Genomic DNA, 19,532 nt, shown 5'->3' on the forward strand with positions numbered 1-19,532 from the left:
TTTTTATTAACTTCACTCCTTGACATGACTACAGGGCTTTTTGACATACATGTTTTCTCCTAATCTGAATCAAAATGTGTTGGGCTGGGGAAATCACTGAAAGCTACAGATATTAGCAACAGCAAAGTTTCATTTGAACTCCCAACATTTTTAAAGAGAACTCTTATGTGCACAATGACCGTTTTTGGCTACCACAAAATAAATTCTTCCAAAATAATGAAATATAGCCCAGGCATTGGGTCTATCTTTGGGTCTCATAGAAAGGGATTTGATTAGTTACAAATGAATTTGAAATAGAAACTAAGGCTAAGCAAAACCATTTTTTTGCCATACCAATATTATTGTGATGATTTGTGAAACATTACATTTTATGTATTAATTAGGAGGAGAGAGGGAGGGATGAAGTAGAAAAAAATAACATCATCATTAATCTTTCTTCCTTTTGTAAAACCCAGAAAAGAATATAAAGTGGGACTGCTGCAAAGAGCAGTCTTGATAACTGGTGCTTCATTGATCCTGCAATAAGCTCCTGCAAAGCTCTGTCTTCCCCAGGCCACTTGCCTTAACCTCTGATTTTGTTCCTTCTATCAGTAGAATTCATATATTGAACTAATGCTAAAAAGGACAAATTATTTTCCTTCACAATTAGTATTAGCATACAAATATCTCAACTGCTTGGAGCCTACTGGTTTTAGCAGCTGCAGGTCTAAGTGTTAGATAACTTCATGGAAACTTGAGCTGGAGTGAAAACCAAGGGCTAGATGATAACCTGCCCATCATCCAGCAATTTTCATGTAGCATCAATTTTCTTTTCTTCCTCACTTATCTGCATGGCATAATTCATTCTCTTTAGGGATTTCATGCTGATCCTTCTACTGTTTATATTGCATGATGGTTGAAATTATTAATTGATTCTGCACTGTAGTAATAATAAGGCATTAATAGTTAATGCAGTATCAAGAAATAGTTGTTTTGTTCCTCAGATGTGAATAGCTTGTCAAGTCTATACCCATTAACAGAAACTTGGGGAAAGCCACTTCAGGAAAGGAGGCCCTGGACATGCTGGGTTATAATTTGTGTAACTTTCCTTAAAACTACATGAAAAGGAAATACCACCTTTATCTTCTGTTCAAGATTATTCTCTTTAATGGCAAAAGATGCATAAGCTTCCCAATACCCAATTGGGTGTGGAACTTAAGAATTTAAAGCTCATCCTGCTGTGAGCAGGATGTTGGAGTAGATACCTCCTGTGGTTCTCTTGAGCCAGAATTATCCTATGATTCTATGATGTTCCTTCTCCTGAATCAAAAATAGGGGGGTTGTATATGTGTGTGTGGCAGTTATGCATTATTTAAGTTGTATTTAGCAACCACGCTTGACTTAGGTAGCATCAAAAATTCCATTAGAGCATTGCCTGCTTGACTTCTCCAATCCCATCACTGACTTTTCTCTTATGGTTCTACAAAATGCAGTAACACTTCCTGTTTCCAATGTAGTTTGGGTTTGGGTTTTTTTAACAATAGTGTATGGGAAATGACCATATCTTGGTCTTGCTCTCTTTTTTTTTTTTTTGATCATTGTATTATAATAAATATGAGAAAGTGCATGTGAGAGAATCTTTTATTTTTTAATTCCCATTCCAATTACTTTCCTCATTTAGCTTCAAGTTATCATCATGAATGACAAAGTGAAACCACAACGCTTCTATAGACACATACGTTTCGGTTTCTGTCACGAGTAGTTGGTGAGCAGTCAGCTGTATTCCTTGAAGAGTAATTGAACTGTGTGAGATGTCTTTTAGGTGTTATGATTGTAATATTTTTAATGTACTAATGGTTACAAACTGAGTGTTGGGGTGATCTATTTCACACTTATTCATGATGTTATTCTTTTGCTTCAAATAAAATGTTATCGATGATCAGTTTCTTCAGATACATTTTTAAGACAAAAATTATTTCCAGTCATCAACTCTGCTTATTTAGCCAAGGAATTTAACATAGTCTGTGCCATTGATGTTGGCAAGAATAGGAGTAGGATTTAATTTACTTAGCTGTAGCAGAAGTCAGAAATAGCTTTAGCAGTTAAACTGCTTGTGACAGAATTGTTTGTTTATGCCCCTAATATTCCTGTGGTATATTTGTGAATGATAGAGCATTTAAGATGACTTGCACATCTGAAAGATGAACACTTAACCAATATTCTCTTACATCATTCTATATTCTTGTTAGTGTAAGAGGCAGTTTAATTGAAAAATGAATGCTAATAAAATGCCTTTTTAGTAATTCATTTTGAAAACCATTTGACCTTAACTACAATGAAAGTAGACTGTAAAAATCATCATAGATTCCCTTCCTTGAACTTTTCACAATGCTGAAAAATGACTGAGGGAAAGAAGCAAGATCCAGTTACTGTACCCTGTTTGCACAGCTGTACTTCATTGAGTGGAGGCTTGTGTTACACACAGTTTGTGATAGGAAGTAAATGCTTTTAAAACAACTAAGGAGACAGGTCTTTAACCTCCACCTCTTCAGATGCTTTGTTCACTCATTTAGCTTCTGTTGAGGTCTTAGAAAACATTTCAAATACAAATTATTGTTGAGTACTGAAGCTCACCTGAGTAATTCGTCTCCTAGTGAGCTTGTTAGACAGAGATGCATTAGTGTGTTGGTTTTTTTTGAAGATCACTAACTCTTGATGTAGTGAACACTTGTTCCTTCAGAAACAAATGCCTTTAAAGAAGGAAGAATTCTCAGATTGAGTATAGTGTTATGATAGTTGGAATTACAGTTTTAATTCAGCAGTTGTAAGGATTTGCAAGGGGTTAGAGGACATTAAAAAATGATGTTGTCATGGAAATTATGTAACTCTCAAAATTCATAGGTATAAAATTCTCAGTTTCTAGCATACAAGACTGTTATCTCCTCTTACAAGACTATCTAGTATCCTGAAATGGTGAAGGCTCCTTGAGATTCATTAGGAGGAATTTTTGGCAGACCTAAACTATTTGATGTAACCTTGGCACTAGATAATTTCAGGACTTTAAAAGACACACTGTAAGATAATTCTGTGAATGTGATTCTAAAGGCACTTCTCTAATTGCTCTGATGAAACAGCTCAGTGGCAACAGGAGTGTGCAGCTGGCAGACAGCCAGTTAACTTGTATTTTCTGTAATAAGCTGAGGGGTTTGTGTCTATTTTATCCCTTGAATTGCACGTGACCTAAAATTTCGGTTTATGCTAAATAGGCATTGTTTAGGCTGCACTAACCACCCACTTTCTAATTTTTCTCTAATTAAGGTTATCCTCATAGCTATGCATCTGATGGCCATGAACATTTCTGTCTTAACTTCCCCCTTAAGACTGTCCAGATATCAATACACAATGCAGAGGGGCTACCCAGATCTGTACTTAATGAGAAACCAGGATTTTGGAATATTCTTCATTGCAGTGCATTAAAGGTGTCATTGCTCATTTCACACATACTTCTGCTCTTCTAGCAATTATTTTAGTTCCTGCCACAGCCTTGTCTTCCTCAACATGAAAGTTACACTGACCTGTGTCCATTTACTGACAATGAAGTGAGCCTACCCAAATTCTGCTCTGAGCACTAAGTTTTATTACCTGCTCTACTATAGTAAAACAGGAAACTTTAAGCTGGGGAACTATCTGCATTTAGCTTAAGAAAAAAGGTCTTGGGAAACAAATATTGCTTTGTTCTCTACAGCAAAACTCATTAGAAATTGTGTTTTGCAGAGGTTAATATACTGTGGGCAGCGCACCAAATACATCATAGCTCTGAAGATTACAACTTATTCACAGCCTTGAGACAATCAATACTGCAAAGATACACCTCCTGGGTAAGTTGCATAAGATTGGACACTCAATATCAACATGGCTTTGTGAAAATGAAGACGTCGTGTTTATTGCCCTTTGAAGAAAAACATAGATTTAAAAGATATTTGACACTGAAAACCTAGAAATTGAATTTGAAGAATGAGAATCATAAGCTTTAAAAATACAGTCATTAATGTTTTTACAGCAAACTTGAAAAGAGATACACAGTTAAGTTTAAGAAGGCCAGTTATAACTCTCCGTTTATATTTTCATAACTGAGTAAAATGGGACAATTTTTTTCTTGTGATTATTCATGCATAAGTACAGGAAAAGATCAGAATATGCTAGAATATTTCTGCATAACTGAAAGGGGCAAGGAGAGAAATCATTGCTGAATACTTGTGACATGCAAATGCTTTTATTTGTCTCTGCTCATTCACATCATGTGTCAGTACTTCAGTGAGGGCAGTCAGTATGCCTAGTGTTATTTCAGACAGAATTTCTTTTTAAATGCTGAGTTGTGTACATGTGCAATGTAAATTGAGTACTCATTTACAGGTTTAAAACCGTGTTTGTCCAAATACAATCACAAATGTAACATGTTATTTAGTGTTTGGGGCCAAAGAGAACTGCTATTCTCTTTTGACTCAGGTTGTAATTTGATTATTTTTTTTTAGTTTTTGTGTGTTTGTTTTAAGTAATAACTTCAAAATTAGATTGTTTTTTGCATTCAAAAACAATATTCAGTGTATTTTTGTATATATAACATACATATATAGACACCCTTCTTCAGCGAGTTATAACACTGGTGGTTGAGGAAACCCACAGTCTTCTTTCAATCTCAACTAGCCTATCAGGAAGTGTCTCAAAGCCAATAGTGTATGCTCACCACATGCAAATCTAATGCAACTCCATTAACTTCAGTAAAGCTGTTCTAGATTTGTGCTCACATAACTGAACATAGACTTAGCCTTTTGTTCATAACGGCCCGTGATATTAAAATGGGTTAAAGTGCTAGGCTGCAAAGAAATGCTTAGTTTTTCTATAAGTCATGAAACGGATACTACTTCTTAGATTTGTTTTTTGAAGTCTTCCATGTAAACTCTTCTTATTCAGAAAACAATCATCTGATGGTGGCAGGAGTGCCTCAGCTTAAAATGACCATAATGAACAATAGCGGAAGGGATGCATCTCTGTCACAACTCTGCTTCCTATGTAAATACTGCCATGTTAAAGACTTAACCTTTGCACATTTACCCATTGGGACCATATGTGCAAATGCTTAACAAAAACAATAATTCAAAAAAAGACAAAAAGCCTGTGTGTACATATGGGTGTGAGCATGAGCACTTTGTCTGCCTGCATGATTTTCAGGATAATACCTTAGAGACCATAAAATATTCAGGGAGGCCAAGATGTCTAGCTGCCTTAGATTCTGAAGACCATCCTGAGGACCACACTGGTATCACCTGGCAAATAATATATGTGCATTTACAATTCATTTGCTTTGAGCAAAGAGAAATGGACCTTGAAATCCGTAGTACTTTTGTATGCAGTGATTTTCTTCACCAAATATTTGGCATTAGGCAAGCATTTTGTTAATGTAAATATTGGTTTGTGTCCCCCCCAAACTTTTGAGACAGATGCCAGTTTTCTTTCCCTAAAGCCTTATGGAGCATGAACACAATCCTTGCTAATTCTTTTACCACTCCTATTTTTTTGGATTGCCAGCCTTGTCCAGAGCCCCGTAGGTGCATCTGCCTCAAAGCTGAAACTCAGTGAAGCTTTCAGCTAATCTCTGAGAATGATCTGATGTTGCTGAATGTGTACTGTTGAATGCAATTTGACATCCAGTTGTGGGAGCTGTGAGAAAGTTGTGGTGGATGGTGTGGGATTGTGGGACTGTTCCGCTGCCAGCTCTGTATGTGTTTCCAGTTAAATGTTATAAGATAAATAAATCAGCATATTAATCTGTGTGGGTTGTGCTTGAGCTGATAGAAAAGATGTGTAATGAAAGAGAAGAGAAAAACATGCTTGAAGTACAATCAGTGGCGTGAGATGTACTCCTGAACTTGGAACCAAATGTGCATTACTTCATGTCAGTTGCACACAGTGTTTCTGTTACTCCGGTGAAGGGGCAGACTTGCTGTTGAGACTGTGGGATGGTTTTGAAACCCATTTTGTGGGAAAAAGATGCATGCTAGTTTTTAAGGAGAAAGCAGCAAGTTAATGCTGTATACATTTTTGCTTATGATGAAAGGCTTAGTTGAAGTGTAATTCTGAAAGGAGAGGTTTGCATACACACCTTGAAAAGCTATGATTTAAATCTTCTTGTACTGGTTCTCAACTTTCCTCCAAGGGTAAGATTTAATTTCAGATATTAGATCTATAATAATTTGATAGCTTTAGACTGTACATTTAGATAAAGGGTTGAATTATGCCTTTTTGGTTTCAAAGCAGTGGAAACATCTATATATACATCTGGAAACAGAATAGTAACACTGTTCTTTTCAGCAGTCACAAAGGTCACTTCTTATCTACTGAGGAGTTTGCCAGGTCTGGGATCTGTAAGGGATGTGTTTTTCTTGCATCCTGAACTCCTGCAAAACTCTTACAGAAGCACACGAACCAGCCGTTGGCAGCTGCCCTGCTGCACTGCAGCCCCTTCACGGATGCAGCGGCAGGTGGCCCCAGAGACCCTGTGTGGAAAAGGTGGGGAGCAGAGCAAGAAACTCATCCCTCCTGCTTAACCTCAGGAGTTTGAAATTTTCCTTTTCCCATAGTGGAAACGTTTATAAGCTTTTACTTTAAAATGAGAGGGAGAAAGGTAGAGCACACCCGTGTCAGAGAGCATGCAGTGGACAAATACCCTTCAAAGGGGGCAATGCCTTAAGTGTGCAAGCACATAGCTGCAGTGCAGCAGCTGCAGATGTGAATCCCTCAAACCTCTTGCTGTGTGCCTTTCCCACCAGGTCACCAGTTATTGTGGTGCTCGCTCAATCTCTGTTGCTGAATCCACAAGTGGGAAAAGACCTGTGTGTGACAAACATTTTTTTCCCCCGATTTTGACTGGAAATTCCATCTTGGATCCAGAAAAGCTTTTCCTCTACAGCTTAGTGAAAGGTGGTATGCTCCCTTGAAATGTTTTGATCTGGTGAATTAGCATTTCCAGTGAAATATTATTTAATGATTTTTAAACAAAAATACTATATCATTCCTGTTGTTTCAGTGGACCCACAAATAGGAGAAACCAAATCTTTTGGATGGGAGAGGTTTTCATTCCTCTCTATGGTTTCTGCCTCTGTAAATGATCTTTGAAATCCTTTCTGTGCTAAATAAAGCTTACACTGCAAGAAGACACAAGGCAGTTTGGAAAGCAGTCTCCTTTGTCTGTCTCAAATTTACTTGTAGATTTATATAAAACTTCCCTTATTTCACCACTTAACAGGGAAATCCTAATACTCATTATGACAAATAGGTTGAAAAATAAGTATGAAGATGGTGCTTTTTGCCCTCTGAGTCATTTATAAATGCCATCAAACTGCTCGCCATACTTTTAGGGGAAAAATATATAAATTTTGAACCCTGCTTTCAATCTTGCAACCACTTCCATGAATAATCTGAAAACCATCTGTTTGGGTTTTGTTTTTTTTTAATCAACTTCCTTTCTATTCCTTTAAAAAATTTCCTGCTCTTATCATGCCATTAGACAGGTAACGATCAATAATAAAAGAACACTGCACTAGTTTTACTTAAATGCGGCTGTAGGTCCTACTTCTTCTTTGGCTTCTCTGTAGGCTAACCTTTGAGAAAAAAACATGGCAGCCTTCTGTCTTTTTTGGGACAAATCTCTCTCATTTTGTGGTGTATTTTTTCTGTTTTGTGGTGTTTGTTGCTTTGTTTGCTTGTGGGGTTTTTGTTGGTTGGTTTGGGGTTTGTTTCAGGTTTTTTGGACGGTGGTTTGTGTTTGTGGTGCGTTTTTTGGTTGTTGTTGGGGTTTTTGTTTTGTTTTGTTGGTTGGTTTGGGGTTTTTTTTGTCACTCACTTGTAGTACTTAAATGTTGAGAAGTGTCGAGGTTAGAAGAAGAAGAAAAAAAAGGAATTCAGAAAAGGGATTGACGCTTCTAAATATTTCTGTTTCAGAGCATGGAGTATTGCAGATTTGGAAGTCACTCTTCTGTTTAGTAGTCTTCTGCACAAGGCAGTATGATCTGTGTTTTTAATTCTTCAAGAAGTCTCATGCCCATGTCTACTCCAGATTTTCACATCTAAATGCCACATCCCCCCCACAGGCTTTTACTGTCACCACCTTAAGTGAGAGCTGCTGTGATTTTTTTTCTGAGTCTACTTAGTCTCAGTGATTCTTAGGACTGAATGTGGAAACTTCACCTTTTAAATATATTTTTTAATGTTGTTTTGTTTTATATATGTTATGCAAACACTTCATTCTTGAGGATCAGACTAATTTCAACAAAATAGCTGTTTGCATTATTTCCTCCAAGTTCCAGAAGCTCAGCATAATCCTCCTACCACCTTTGAATTCTTTTTCTTTTTGGAAAAGAACTTTAAAACCAGAAATGCCCCAGGTGCACTTTGCGGGGCAGCTGTGATCCATGAAGCCTTTGAAAGTAGTTTTTGAAATCACAGCTGTCCCAGCCCTATCAGGTGATACTGCAGTGACTTAAGGGTTTCTTTCTAGTGCTCCAGTTGTCATCTGGTGTTGAAGCCTGCAGAGAGAGATGGAATTGCAGGACCTTAGTTGCCTTATGGCAGTGAGATGTGGCTGTGCTGATTTTTCTCAAGAGCGTCAGTCACATCACAGCCCCAGTGTGACATCTTACCTATCAGGTAGACCCTTGGATATAAACTTAAGGAATATTAGCATTAAATGCCTCATGCAGACCTCCACTAAAGGAATTCTTGACTCAGGAGGCCTGTTGTAGCTATCAGGTTGCTGTCTCTGATGTTCCAAGATTTTTTTCTTTGTTTGTTTGTTTTTGTAGGAGAACAATAGGAACTTGAACGTGGATTTTGCAATTTTTGCTGTGGTTTTTAGGGAGATCTTATCCACTACTTGTATTTTCCTGAGTGCTAAGGAGATTTAAGATTTTGATGGTGCCTGTGCTAATTTTTGGTATAGATAAAATTCTGTGTACTTTAGGGAACAGTTAACTTAGTACAGCTGATATAAGATGGTGTCGGGCAGAGGGGTGGGAAAAAAAGAAAAGATAACCCTTTTTTTTTCTGAAGAAAGCAGACTGACTTAAAGTATCAGGTTCCTGGAAGTCTTATTCTGTTGCAGAGACAGATAAGCAATTAATTTTGAAATTCCTGAGACATTTCTCTGTGTGTATAATTGTGAAACCGCTGGGACATTTCTCTGTGTGTAGGATACCAATGTCTTCCCTAAGTCAGCATTTTTCTGACACTGTTTTCATACTAGCACAGCTTTAGAACTCAGCAGTATGTTGAGGCTTCAAGGGAGATGCTGTGAAGAAGTTAAGGTGAGAATTTGCAATTAACTTTGAAAGCCAAGTAAGCTACCCTGACCTTATGGTTCTCACACAGGGAGGTCAGATGGAAAAGCTATGGTATTGTAAATTCACACCTTGCTTACTCTGTGATAATTCTATCCTATAAGTGAACCCTTTGTGTCAAGGAAATGTTAGTCTGCTCCATATAGTACACAGAATAAGCATTTAATCTCAAGTTTACTGAGTTCTTCACTTGATTTTTCTGCTTGTTCAGTATGACCTTTGGGAAATCACTTTTGCATCCATTTATGTCTCATTTGCTATAGCACCTCTAGTAGTAACTCAACAATCAGTATCTAGGCTATGCAATGTCTGCATTACGGAGGTACTTACCTTGTGCAGAACTTGGAGCTCATGAAATAGTACTTTGGTAACCATCACAAGTTTAGAATTCTATCTCTAATGGATATTCTCTTCCTCATTTTTCAGATTTTCAACTTGCCCATGGCGCTTTTCATTCCTCCTTCAGTGTTTGCTGTTCATCTACAGTTCAATCTACTTTACCAGTTTTGGATTCATACAGAGGTAAACCAGGTTTTTAAGCCATACCTAAAGAGTTAGCCTGCAGCAGTGTCCTGCAAATGCGCTAGCAGTTGATTTATTGTGTAAGAAAAATCTTTGTCTGACTTCTTTAAGGAGAAACATCTGTTCATTTTTATTCCTTTTTTTTTTTTTTCCTTCTGAATATATATTGCTAAATTTATAAGCAGCAATGAGGCCAGTTGGTCCCAATTAGATTAAAAAAAAAAAAAATCAAAACAACACACAACAAAACACCAAACTGTGAGGAATCAAAACTTTTTCCTGCTTTAATGCTGAATTTCCCTGTTTGGAAGGATTAGTAAGCATTTGTAGCAGATACTGAAACTGATTTCATTTCTCAGATAAATATTTTAGGGAAAATATTCAGAACCCAGTGCTTCTTAAAGATCCTATTGAATTGCAAGTGAAGTTGGATACTGTTTCCTACCTAGTGCAAGTAATTCTCAGGTGAAAAATATTCTTTGATTATCTGATGACTATTTGTTTATGACTGCCCCAATTTATTTGTGGTTTGTGAGAGCATAGACCGTATTCTTTTACATACATATGTAGCTAATAACCCACTGTAATTAGTAAATCATTTCCCACACTTCTCAGGTAGTTGAACAGCCTTCTGCCATCTCCCTTGTATTGCAGTAAAAGTGGTTAAAGGTTGTGGCAATGCCAGCGATGAGCAGTGTGAGCAATCTGGCAGTGCAGGCCTAGAGCCTGACATGGTGGTAGGCAATGCTCAGCATAAGTGCAGAGCCAGTTAGCAGTGTAGCAAAACAGTGCTGTGCCTGCAGCATGTAACTAAAACAGGGCACTGGTAGCTATAAACACAGAAAGTTATCTTGGGACAGCAGGACACACACCTACATCAACAACCTCGTGTGTCATTAGTAGTTGGACCAATAATCTATAATAGTGCGATGTGTGGTCACTCATAGGGAACCTATGGGGCCATGCCAACAAGGCACTCTGAGTTTACATAAGTTGTAGAAGTTCCCTTGCTACGCACTTCTGCCTTTCCTTTCCCTCCTTCTATGCTTTACTTTACTGTGCTATACTCGCACCACAGGCCTGCACCATAGGCCTGCAATACTGGAACAGTAAAGGAGCAATACTCAATCATATTGGTCAGCTGTATTGACTCCAATCTCCGTCGTCGATAAAAGGTATCTCACATTATATCTCAGTGGTATATTTCTCAGTTACCTCTGGTGAGCTGCTAGCTAATTACCTCTACAACACATATTCCTTTGATTACTCTGTCTCTACAGATGCATTTTTCCTTATGTAGTTTCATTATGTGATCTGTAGGACAATTTGGGAAACAATTTCATTTTCTTTGCCTGCTATTTGAGGCAATTGTATTTCTTAAATTACAGTTTTAATCTTCTCTTTTCTGTGTCTTTCCTTTAAAAAATTAAAAAGACACTAAAAAAAAAAAAAAAGGAAAGAAAGGCAAAAAAACCCACACAACTACTGAGAGTGACCCAACAGCAAACTTCTGTTGTTGAAATTTCACTTCTGTTGGGCACATTTCTAAAATCATTGATAGATGTCTGACACTCTGCAATAGCATGTGAGCAGGAAAGGCTTACAATCAAATACTTGGCCAGAACTGGACTAAGCTCAAGCAACATACAATGTTAAAATGTTTTGAACAAATTTGAAGCAACAACAGGGCTGGTGAGAGGTTTGGAGGGCATGTCATATGAGAAGCAGCTGGGGTCATTTAGTCTGGAGAAGAGAATGCTAAGGGGAGATCGTACTGCTCTCTACAACTACCTGAAAGGAGATTGTAGTGGGGCTGCTGCTGGTCTCTTCTCCTAAGTAACTAGCAATAAGATGAGAGCAAATGTGTTTAAGTTGTGCCAGAGGAGGTTTAGATTTTATATTAGGAAAAATTTCTGTACTGAGAGAGGGATGAAGCGTTGGATCAGGCTGCCCAGGGAGGTGGTGGGGTCGCCATCCCTGGAGGTGTTCAGGAAGTGTGTAGATATGGCTCTTCAGGATATGGATTAATGGTCATGGTAGTTGTGTTGTGGTTGGACTCGATGATCTTAAAGCTCTTTTCCAACCTTAATGGTTGTATGGTTCTGTGAAATTACACCTATTCAGTGCCCTAAATCATATGGTAGCAAAGTTTCTTTGACCATGCCTTAGGTTCCCCAAACTGGATTTTCTGTTTTGGATGGGTTTTGTTTTTGTTTTTCCACGCTAAGAAAAATATTGTATGCATAATTTAGATTTTCTCTGCTGTCCAAAGCCCTTTATTCTTTGTCTGAGAGGTTTCTAATGTTCTGCTGTGTAGCAGTAATACAATGAGTCTCAGCATTGGTGCTACAGTGTGTGTCTAAAGTTTCCAAAGTGAGTTTCAGAGACTTATGAATCACCTATGTCCCTCTAAAGTGCTAAATCCTTCATAGGGCTTAAAAGGAATTTCCACAGCATATGTGCAATGTGCCAAGTTTAGACACTAGTCTAAACAAGAATGAATTTCAGTCTCACTGAAAAGATAAGCACTCCTTATTATTAAATTATGGTGCCAGTAGAAAAACAATGGATCTTTTGTACAGATCCAATTGATCCAATCATAGATCTATGTTTACAAGCAGAGTTATTCTTAACATTGATATTATTGATTTTGTAGCACATCTGAAATCAGTTGAAGTACGTTGGAGTCATGCTTTAAGGTCAAAAACAACGTCAAAATGGAAATAGGGTTACATCATGCATTAGCAGATTTCCTGCTCTCAAGGGCATAACAGAAAAGAGAAGGGGGAAAGTAGCAGCTATCACAGGCACGCAGCTTTATGTTAGCCAGTATTTTTGATTAAATTGTTGTGATGCTTTGCCATTATACCAGGTTGGGTGTTGGTTTTTTTGCAACTACTCTTACAATTTAGCCAGTTACATCTGTGGCATCTTTAGGATTTTTTATTTATTTTTTTTATATAAATGTTCTTTTCCTGAATTTTAATAGTACTCATTATCTTACACCAATTACAGTAAAATGAAAGTCTCTTCTGGAAGTCTCAGTTTCCAGCAGCTTCCCAGTACTGGGGGTTTGGGATGCAGACGTTACGTGATGTTGAAAACAACATCCTGTCTCAGTGACTGCTGCCAACCCTCTGAGAGCTGAGATTCATCATGCTGCAGCATCATGGGAGCCCATGATGGGTGCTGTTGCAGGGTGGCAGTATGTATCATTATAGTCTGGTGGAGATGTGGCTCCTCACTCCTATTCTGCCAGTGCAAGATGTAATAGTTTGTGTCTAGAATTCAGGAGAATTAGTTAAGAAGTGTTAAGTTTGTTCTCAGATTTCACAGTTTCACAGTATCACTAAGGTTGGAAGAGACCTCAAAGATCATCAAGTCCAACCTGTCACCACAGACCTCATGGCTAGACCATGGCACCAAGTGCCACATCCAAGCCCCTCTTGAGCACCTCCAGGGATGGTGACTCCATCACCTCCCTGGGCAACCCATTCCAATGACGAATGACTCCCTCTGTGAAGAACTTTCTCCTCACCTCCCCTTGTTCTGGTGCTGGTTGCCTGGGAGAAGAGACCAACCCCTTCCTGGCTACAACCACCTTTCAGGTAGTTGTAGAGAACAATGAGGTACCCCCTGAGCCTCCTCTTCTCCAGGCTAAACAATCCCAGCTCCCTCAGCACCTTTCTAGTACCTTTAGTCAGTATCAGTGGATCCTTAGGCAAGGTTTGGCCCCGTATTGACTAGTTGAGTATGTTTGGAAATTGTAGCTACACAACTTTTGATTACGCAACTTTCTCTTTCAGAAAAAGACAATCTACTAGGATATAAATAAACAAAAAAATCTCTTAACAGGCAATTATTATTTTTTTGGTAGCACTGAAAACCATAGTAGTACACAATTTGTTGTTTCATAAAAGGAAAATATATCAGATGTTTCAGTAATAGCAAAGAGTGAAAGTCTATGGAAGTGTCCAAGGGAAGGAGTTTTGTTTGGGGAATAAATGAAACTGAATTCAGTAATTACAAGAGAATGGTCATGCTGTGCTGAAACTTTCTTTTCTGTATTTTGTCTTAGAGCAAAAGTTTATAGCCAAAATATGATTCCTGATACTTTCCTGTACTTTAACTCTGAATGTGTCCACTGTTGTTTCAGACAATGCTAAGAGAAGTTTCTTGTCTTATCACTTTGACCTTCTTCAGCATTTGTTACATTGTTTTTTGTCCAGCTTTCCAACCAGCACATCAGACGTGGTCTATTTTGTCTTGGGTGTCAAGTATTCCTGTGAAGGCTGTACCTGCTCATTCTATCCTAGTTAATCTTTTTTATTTCCTCCATACTCGATAGGCATTAGCTTGTGGCCTTTTATATGAAATGGCACAGAATTTGAAACACTATAAAACCTATACAAATATGATTCTATTGAATTATTTTGGTGCTAGAGATCTCTTATTATTACTAAAATCAGAACAGGCTATTGACACAGGAAAGACATTTCTGTAATTAATAAAGAAGGGTTGGGTGTTCTACAGTAAAAAGACAACTTTATGACTTAAGTTATACATTTGCATTTAACTGTGTTCTCTTATTACAAGAATTCTTGCTGACTGAAGTCCCCCTGCTTTTTTTCCCCTCTGCTTCTATGCATTGTGTAGATGACAATCTGATATCAGAAATATCCTAAAGATTTCCTAAAATGTCTCTGAGTAGCACCAGGGTACTAAAATAAGCTCGGCAATTTAGTTAAATGAAAAATGAGGGGGAAAAAATACCCCAACGAACAAAAAAACCCACAACCCCAAGGCAACCAAAGAAAACACTTTTCTGTAATGGTGCATAAAGATGGGACCTCAATAAATCATGAGAAAATAATTTTTGGTCCTATCCAGGACTATTTAGGTCAATGGAATGAGTTGGTAGGTCTGCTCTTAAATAGTCTGGGAGAAATGTTTCTGTAACTAGACTATTCTCATCTAGATCATAAGGAGAGAAAAAAAAATCGGTCAAAAAGCACTAAAAATCTAATATTTCAGAAGCCACAAAATGTTTCAGGACAGTTACTGACTGACAGAAATACTCCATTTCAGTTTATTTTCACAGGTGATTCGGAAGGTCTATGGCTTGTATTAAACTATATCCTTCCGTTATGCATTTATTACAGCCAATAAGTTAGGTGTGTTTATAACCTGATAGACACCTGTGAAAAACAGAAATTAGTTTCTGTTGGTTTAGCTGTAATTTTTATTAGATGTCAAATTGTATTTGGAAAGCATCAGCTGAATCAATTCCTGATGGTAGTAATTGCAGGAGCAGATTATTCTTTGCCTGTTTGATCTTTGACATGCATTAGTTTGTGTTTAATTTTCTAATTTAAGGGGAGACTGTAATCTGCCCTTTACCGTACTCATGGAAGTAGGTTTCTTAAGGCATCTCTTATTGCTTTATTGAAGTCTTTCTACCTCATCAAACTCTGGGAGGAAAAAAAAAAATGGTGAGCCACTACTATTAACTGGGAATAGCAGGCAAGGAATGGGAAAAATTTTGGCAACACCTCATGCAGGCTAGAAAGAGGGACATGAAAGTGCCACAGATGTAAGCCAAAATACATTTGATTTTGTCAGAAAATGCCAGTTCAGTAAAATTGAGACTTTCTCTGGAAGTAAATGTATTTGTCAAAAAAGATTTTGCGCCTTATATGCAGTGTATACTGTCTAAGTTTCTCTCTATGACTTCAGCTTTGACTTGTGCCCTGCTTTTTTTTTTAATGAAAAACTTTGAGAGAGAAATGGTGGAGGCTTCACAATTTCATGAAAAGGAATTCACTTCATGGCAGGAAGCCATGCATAGTACAGGCAAGCTGTGGTGGCCTGATCCTGAAGTAATAGAATAGAATAGAATAGAATAAAATAGACCAGACCAGACCAGGTTGGAAGAGACCTTCAAGATCATTGTGTCCAACCTATCATCTAACACCATCCAACCAACTAAACCATGGCACCAAGCACCCTATCAAGTCTCCTCCCGAACACCTCCAGTGATGGTGACTCCACCACCTCCTTGGGCAGCCCATTCCAATGGGCAATCACTCTCTCTGTATAGAACTTCCTCCTAACCTCCAGCCTAAACCTCTCCTGGCACAGCATCAATCAATCAATCAATTCTTACCTAAAAAGATGGCCAGATTCAGAAAAATATCATCTATGTTTTTTGTTGGGTTTTTTTCCCCCCAAAATATGAGCACAGGAAATAATAATGCAATTAAAGGAAACTGGAGAAGCAACTAAAATTAAGAAAAATAGGTAAAAATGTATATATTTATTTTAAGATGTGCTTCCAATATGAATAGTGAAAGCTATATTTGAAATCTAGAGGACATACGTGTCTTTTTAAGCAGAAGAAACACAGGTCTGTTGGATGGTGGTTAAAAGAATCATAAAATCGTAGGATAATCTGATAAATAAGTGTCAGCAGAAGGCGAAAGAATACTCAGTTATTGATTCCAGGCCCTAACAAGATTGGTCCTCTCCATTCTTCCATTTTCTTGGGCCTATCTTTTCTACATCATGTGTGGCAGTCTCATTTAAATGTCCAAGAAAAGAATGTAGGAGTCAGTGAACCTAACAAGGTTTATTTGAAGTACTTTCAGTGGTTTAGGAGCTTAGAATCAGTTCAGTGATCCGTTTCTTAAAATGGAAAGGTAAATTTTATCAAGAAACGTGTCTTGGAATTTAAAAAGCCTTTTAACAAAATGTATTTGACTATAATGCAATGACAGTGTTTGCAGTAGGAAGAGGATAATTTTGATTTTGTGGTTGCTTTATGGAGTTGGGGAAAGATTTTTGGTAATGAGCTGAAGTCTTCAGTAGTTTGCGAATGAAGAATGGAGATGCTGTGTTCATAGGTAAAAAAACCTTGTTTGCAAAGTTTGTGTATTTAGGCTTGATTTAATGTACTGTGAATATCCTCTAAGGTCAGTAAGTAGAGTCAAATTTAACATGTGGAAGTTTTTGCAAAATGATGGAACACAAATGGTACTGAATGGATCACAGTGAAAACAGAGCGTGGTGATCTGACCTGATTTCCTGGCTGAGATGAGGAAAATGTTATGGCTTGGGGTTTTTATTTGTTTTGTTTCTTTCGTTGGGGCCTTTCTTTGTTCGATTGGTGTTGGTTGGATGGTTAGTTTGGGGGTTTATTGGTGTTTTGGTGGGGCTTTTTGCTGTGTTTGGGTGGGTTTTTTGTTGTTTGTTTTGGGTTTTGTTTGTTTTGTTGTTTTTTGGGGTTTTTTTAATAAAGAATGTCACCAGCAAAAGTTAAAATTAGTAATACTCTGATATATTAACTGTGAAATTGCAGTCTGTCTCGAATTCAACAATGGAAACTAACTTTTAGATCAAATAGCATATAGCAACAAAAGCTTTCATGTTCTGTATTCCAATATATTAGTTCTTTTAATAGAAGAATAAACTTACTTTCTTAATTCAGTCACTATAGCCAAAAATAGACATGGGTCTGTCTGATGTGCCCTTTCAAATTAGAAAAACACACATCTGTCCTAGTCAGGTTACAAGGGATCAAAACCATTTACCATTCATGAGACTTTTGCCAAAAGTCCTCAAAAAGATTAAAATAATTAGAGGTGATTACAGCCATCCTCCTAGTAAGATGTTAAAGACTGTGTCTGACAACTCTCAGTGATGCCAATGATTTAAATGTGTTTCCTAGAAACAGGCCACATTGTCTGATAGCCCGCTGGCTTGTAGGAACTGGATTTTCTTACTGTTAAAAAGGTCCAGAAAGTTATTCTAATTCAAATGGGAAATGAACTAATCACCAATTTGCATGAAGAACACTAGTTTGGTTTGCAAAAGATAGCTTATGCTTTTGTCATTCAGAAGCATGTTGTTCACCTACCAAAAACACTCAGCTCAAGCATTTCCTGCTGAGAGAAGGAGAACAAATAAAGCAATAATTACTAGCTATATAAAAATACTTACTTTAATGCAGACAGTTCCTTTCTAGGTCCAGATGAGACATGTATACAATATAGACAACAAAACTCAACCATGATTCCAAGAAACAGAGATCTCACTGCTTCAATCTAGCCCATCTGCCGAAATGGTGTTAGATTTTCTGACTACCCTTCAAGATGAAAGTCTTGGCATCATCTCAGTTGCCAGGGCACAGAGAAGAGCAAGCTAACAACACTACCACTAAGCAGAAATATTAGCAATAGCTGCAAAATGTTTTACACTTTTTCAGGTTTCCGTCCCCCCATGAAGGAAGAGAAGTATTATTTTTATACATATATAAAGCATATAACTTGGGTTTGTTGTTTGCCTTTTTGTTTGCTTGTTTGTTTTTTTTGTCTTGGGTTTTTTGTTTGTTTGGAATTCTTTTTGTTTGTGTCGAGTAAAATTAATAACAAAAGAGAGAGAACAAAGTGTTCATAAATGAGCATGCAGGTCCTATCTTGCTAAGTGTAGGCTGCACTCAAACACAGTTTAATCAGAAAAAACATAGTAGGATGAGGCTTGGAGTTCCTTCCTTGGTACCTAGGACCTCAGTGATGATTAGTAGTGCTGACTTTACACCCTAGTAGCCCCAGGATAAGCCTTGTATATTTGAATCAAAGTACTCCTTGGCACTTTTAGGCATCAGAGTCTATCCAGAAGTTCCTTGACATGGTGAGTTAAGTATTGTAATCTTATCCTCTTTCAAAAGAACTGCAGAATAGAGAGGGGCTCAAAAGCTGTGTAAATAGTTTAAATAAAATGTCTAGTACCACCCAGTAGCTCTGAACTCAACATGCAGCACAGGAGCCATGATCTTGTTCATTCAGAAAGCAGCTGCTCCATAATGATTGGCTTATACTGGTGATTCACATTTGATGGACAACTGTCTGGCCAAGAAACCCTTCTTTTCCCATGTTGAAACTGGGTCACCGGTGAGGCCATGAATGAAAAATCCATGGGAACTTCACTTTTTCATTCTAATAATTAAGTTCTTAAGTTTGAATATTAGCTTCTTGTCCTTGCAAGAGAGAGATAGCTGTGAAATGTTTACTTCAGCAGCAGTGGGCTGCAGGAGCCTAAAACTGAAAATCTGGCTTGAAGAGTTTTATTTAGGCCACTTGTATCTATTACATCTTTGCACATTTCAACACATTCTGCATCCTGCAAAACAAGCTAAACAACTCATTTCCCAGATAAAGTTAATGTCAGAAAGAAAGGATATTATGTTAATGTGCAATAAGTTACAGATACTGCTCTGCTCTCTGTGGAAAAAAAAACCCAACAAAACTTTTCATCTGAACATGGTACATGCAAGACTCTGGAGCTTTTCTCATGGCTTGTATTCTTTGACAATCTCTGTGAATTGGCTATGGCAAAGACAACAGCAAGTTTGAAAGACACTTATTTGTTAAAACCAAAAAGTGTATGCTGATGACAATATTTTTATCTATTTAAAGAGGAAGATGAAGAGCTACACTTGGCTGTATTTTAATTTATTTCATAACTGGCATGCTGACTTATTACTTTGTTTTGGGGTTTTTTCCCTGCTATTTGCTAGTATGTATATGTCATACTGCTGAAAAAATACTGAAATTTTATAGCCATTTTTCTTCTGCAGTTTGT

The 19,532-nt window shown here is 37.5% G+C and overlaps 1 protein-coding gene across 2 annotated transcripts in view; it reads left to right on the plus strand.

Annotated features, from left to right (window-relative positions):
* AGMO (alkylglycerol monooxygenase) overlaps positions 1 to 19,532 on the plus strand; it is a 195,093-nt gene that overhangs the window by 75,937 nt on the left and 99,624 nt on the right. The window contains exons 4-5 of one of the 2 annotated variants that reach the window (XM_068152499.1): positions 3,754 to 3,857; positions 9,798 to 9,893. In XM_068152499.1, coding sequence (XP_068008600.1) covers positions 3,754 to 3,857; positions 9,798 to 9,893 — 200 coding nt within the window. The remainder of the gene's footprint in view (positions 1 to 3,753; positions 3,858 to 9,797; positions 9,894 to 19,532) is intronic. The other variant, XM_068152500.1, reaches the window with a different exon arrangement.

Source organism: Melanerpes formicivorus, unplaced genomic scaffold (genome assembly GCF_026170545.1).
Source record: "Melanerpes formicivorus ecotype bairdi unplaced genomic scaffold, bMelFor1.0.p_v2 SCAF_23, whole genome shotgun sequence".
NCBI classification, from domain to species: domain Eukaryota; kingdom Metazoa; phylum Chordata; class Aves; order Piciformes; family Picidae; genus Melanerpes; species Melanerpes formicivorus.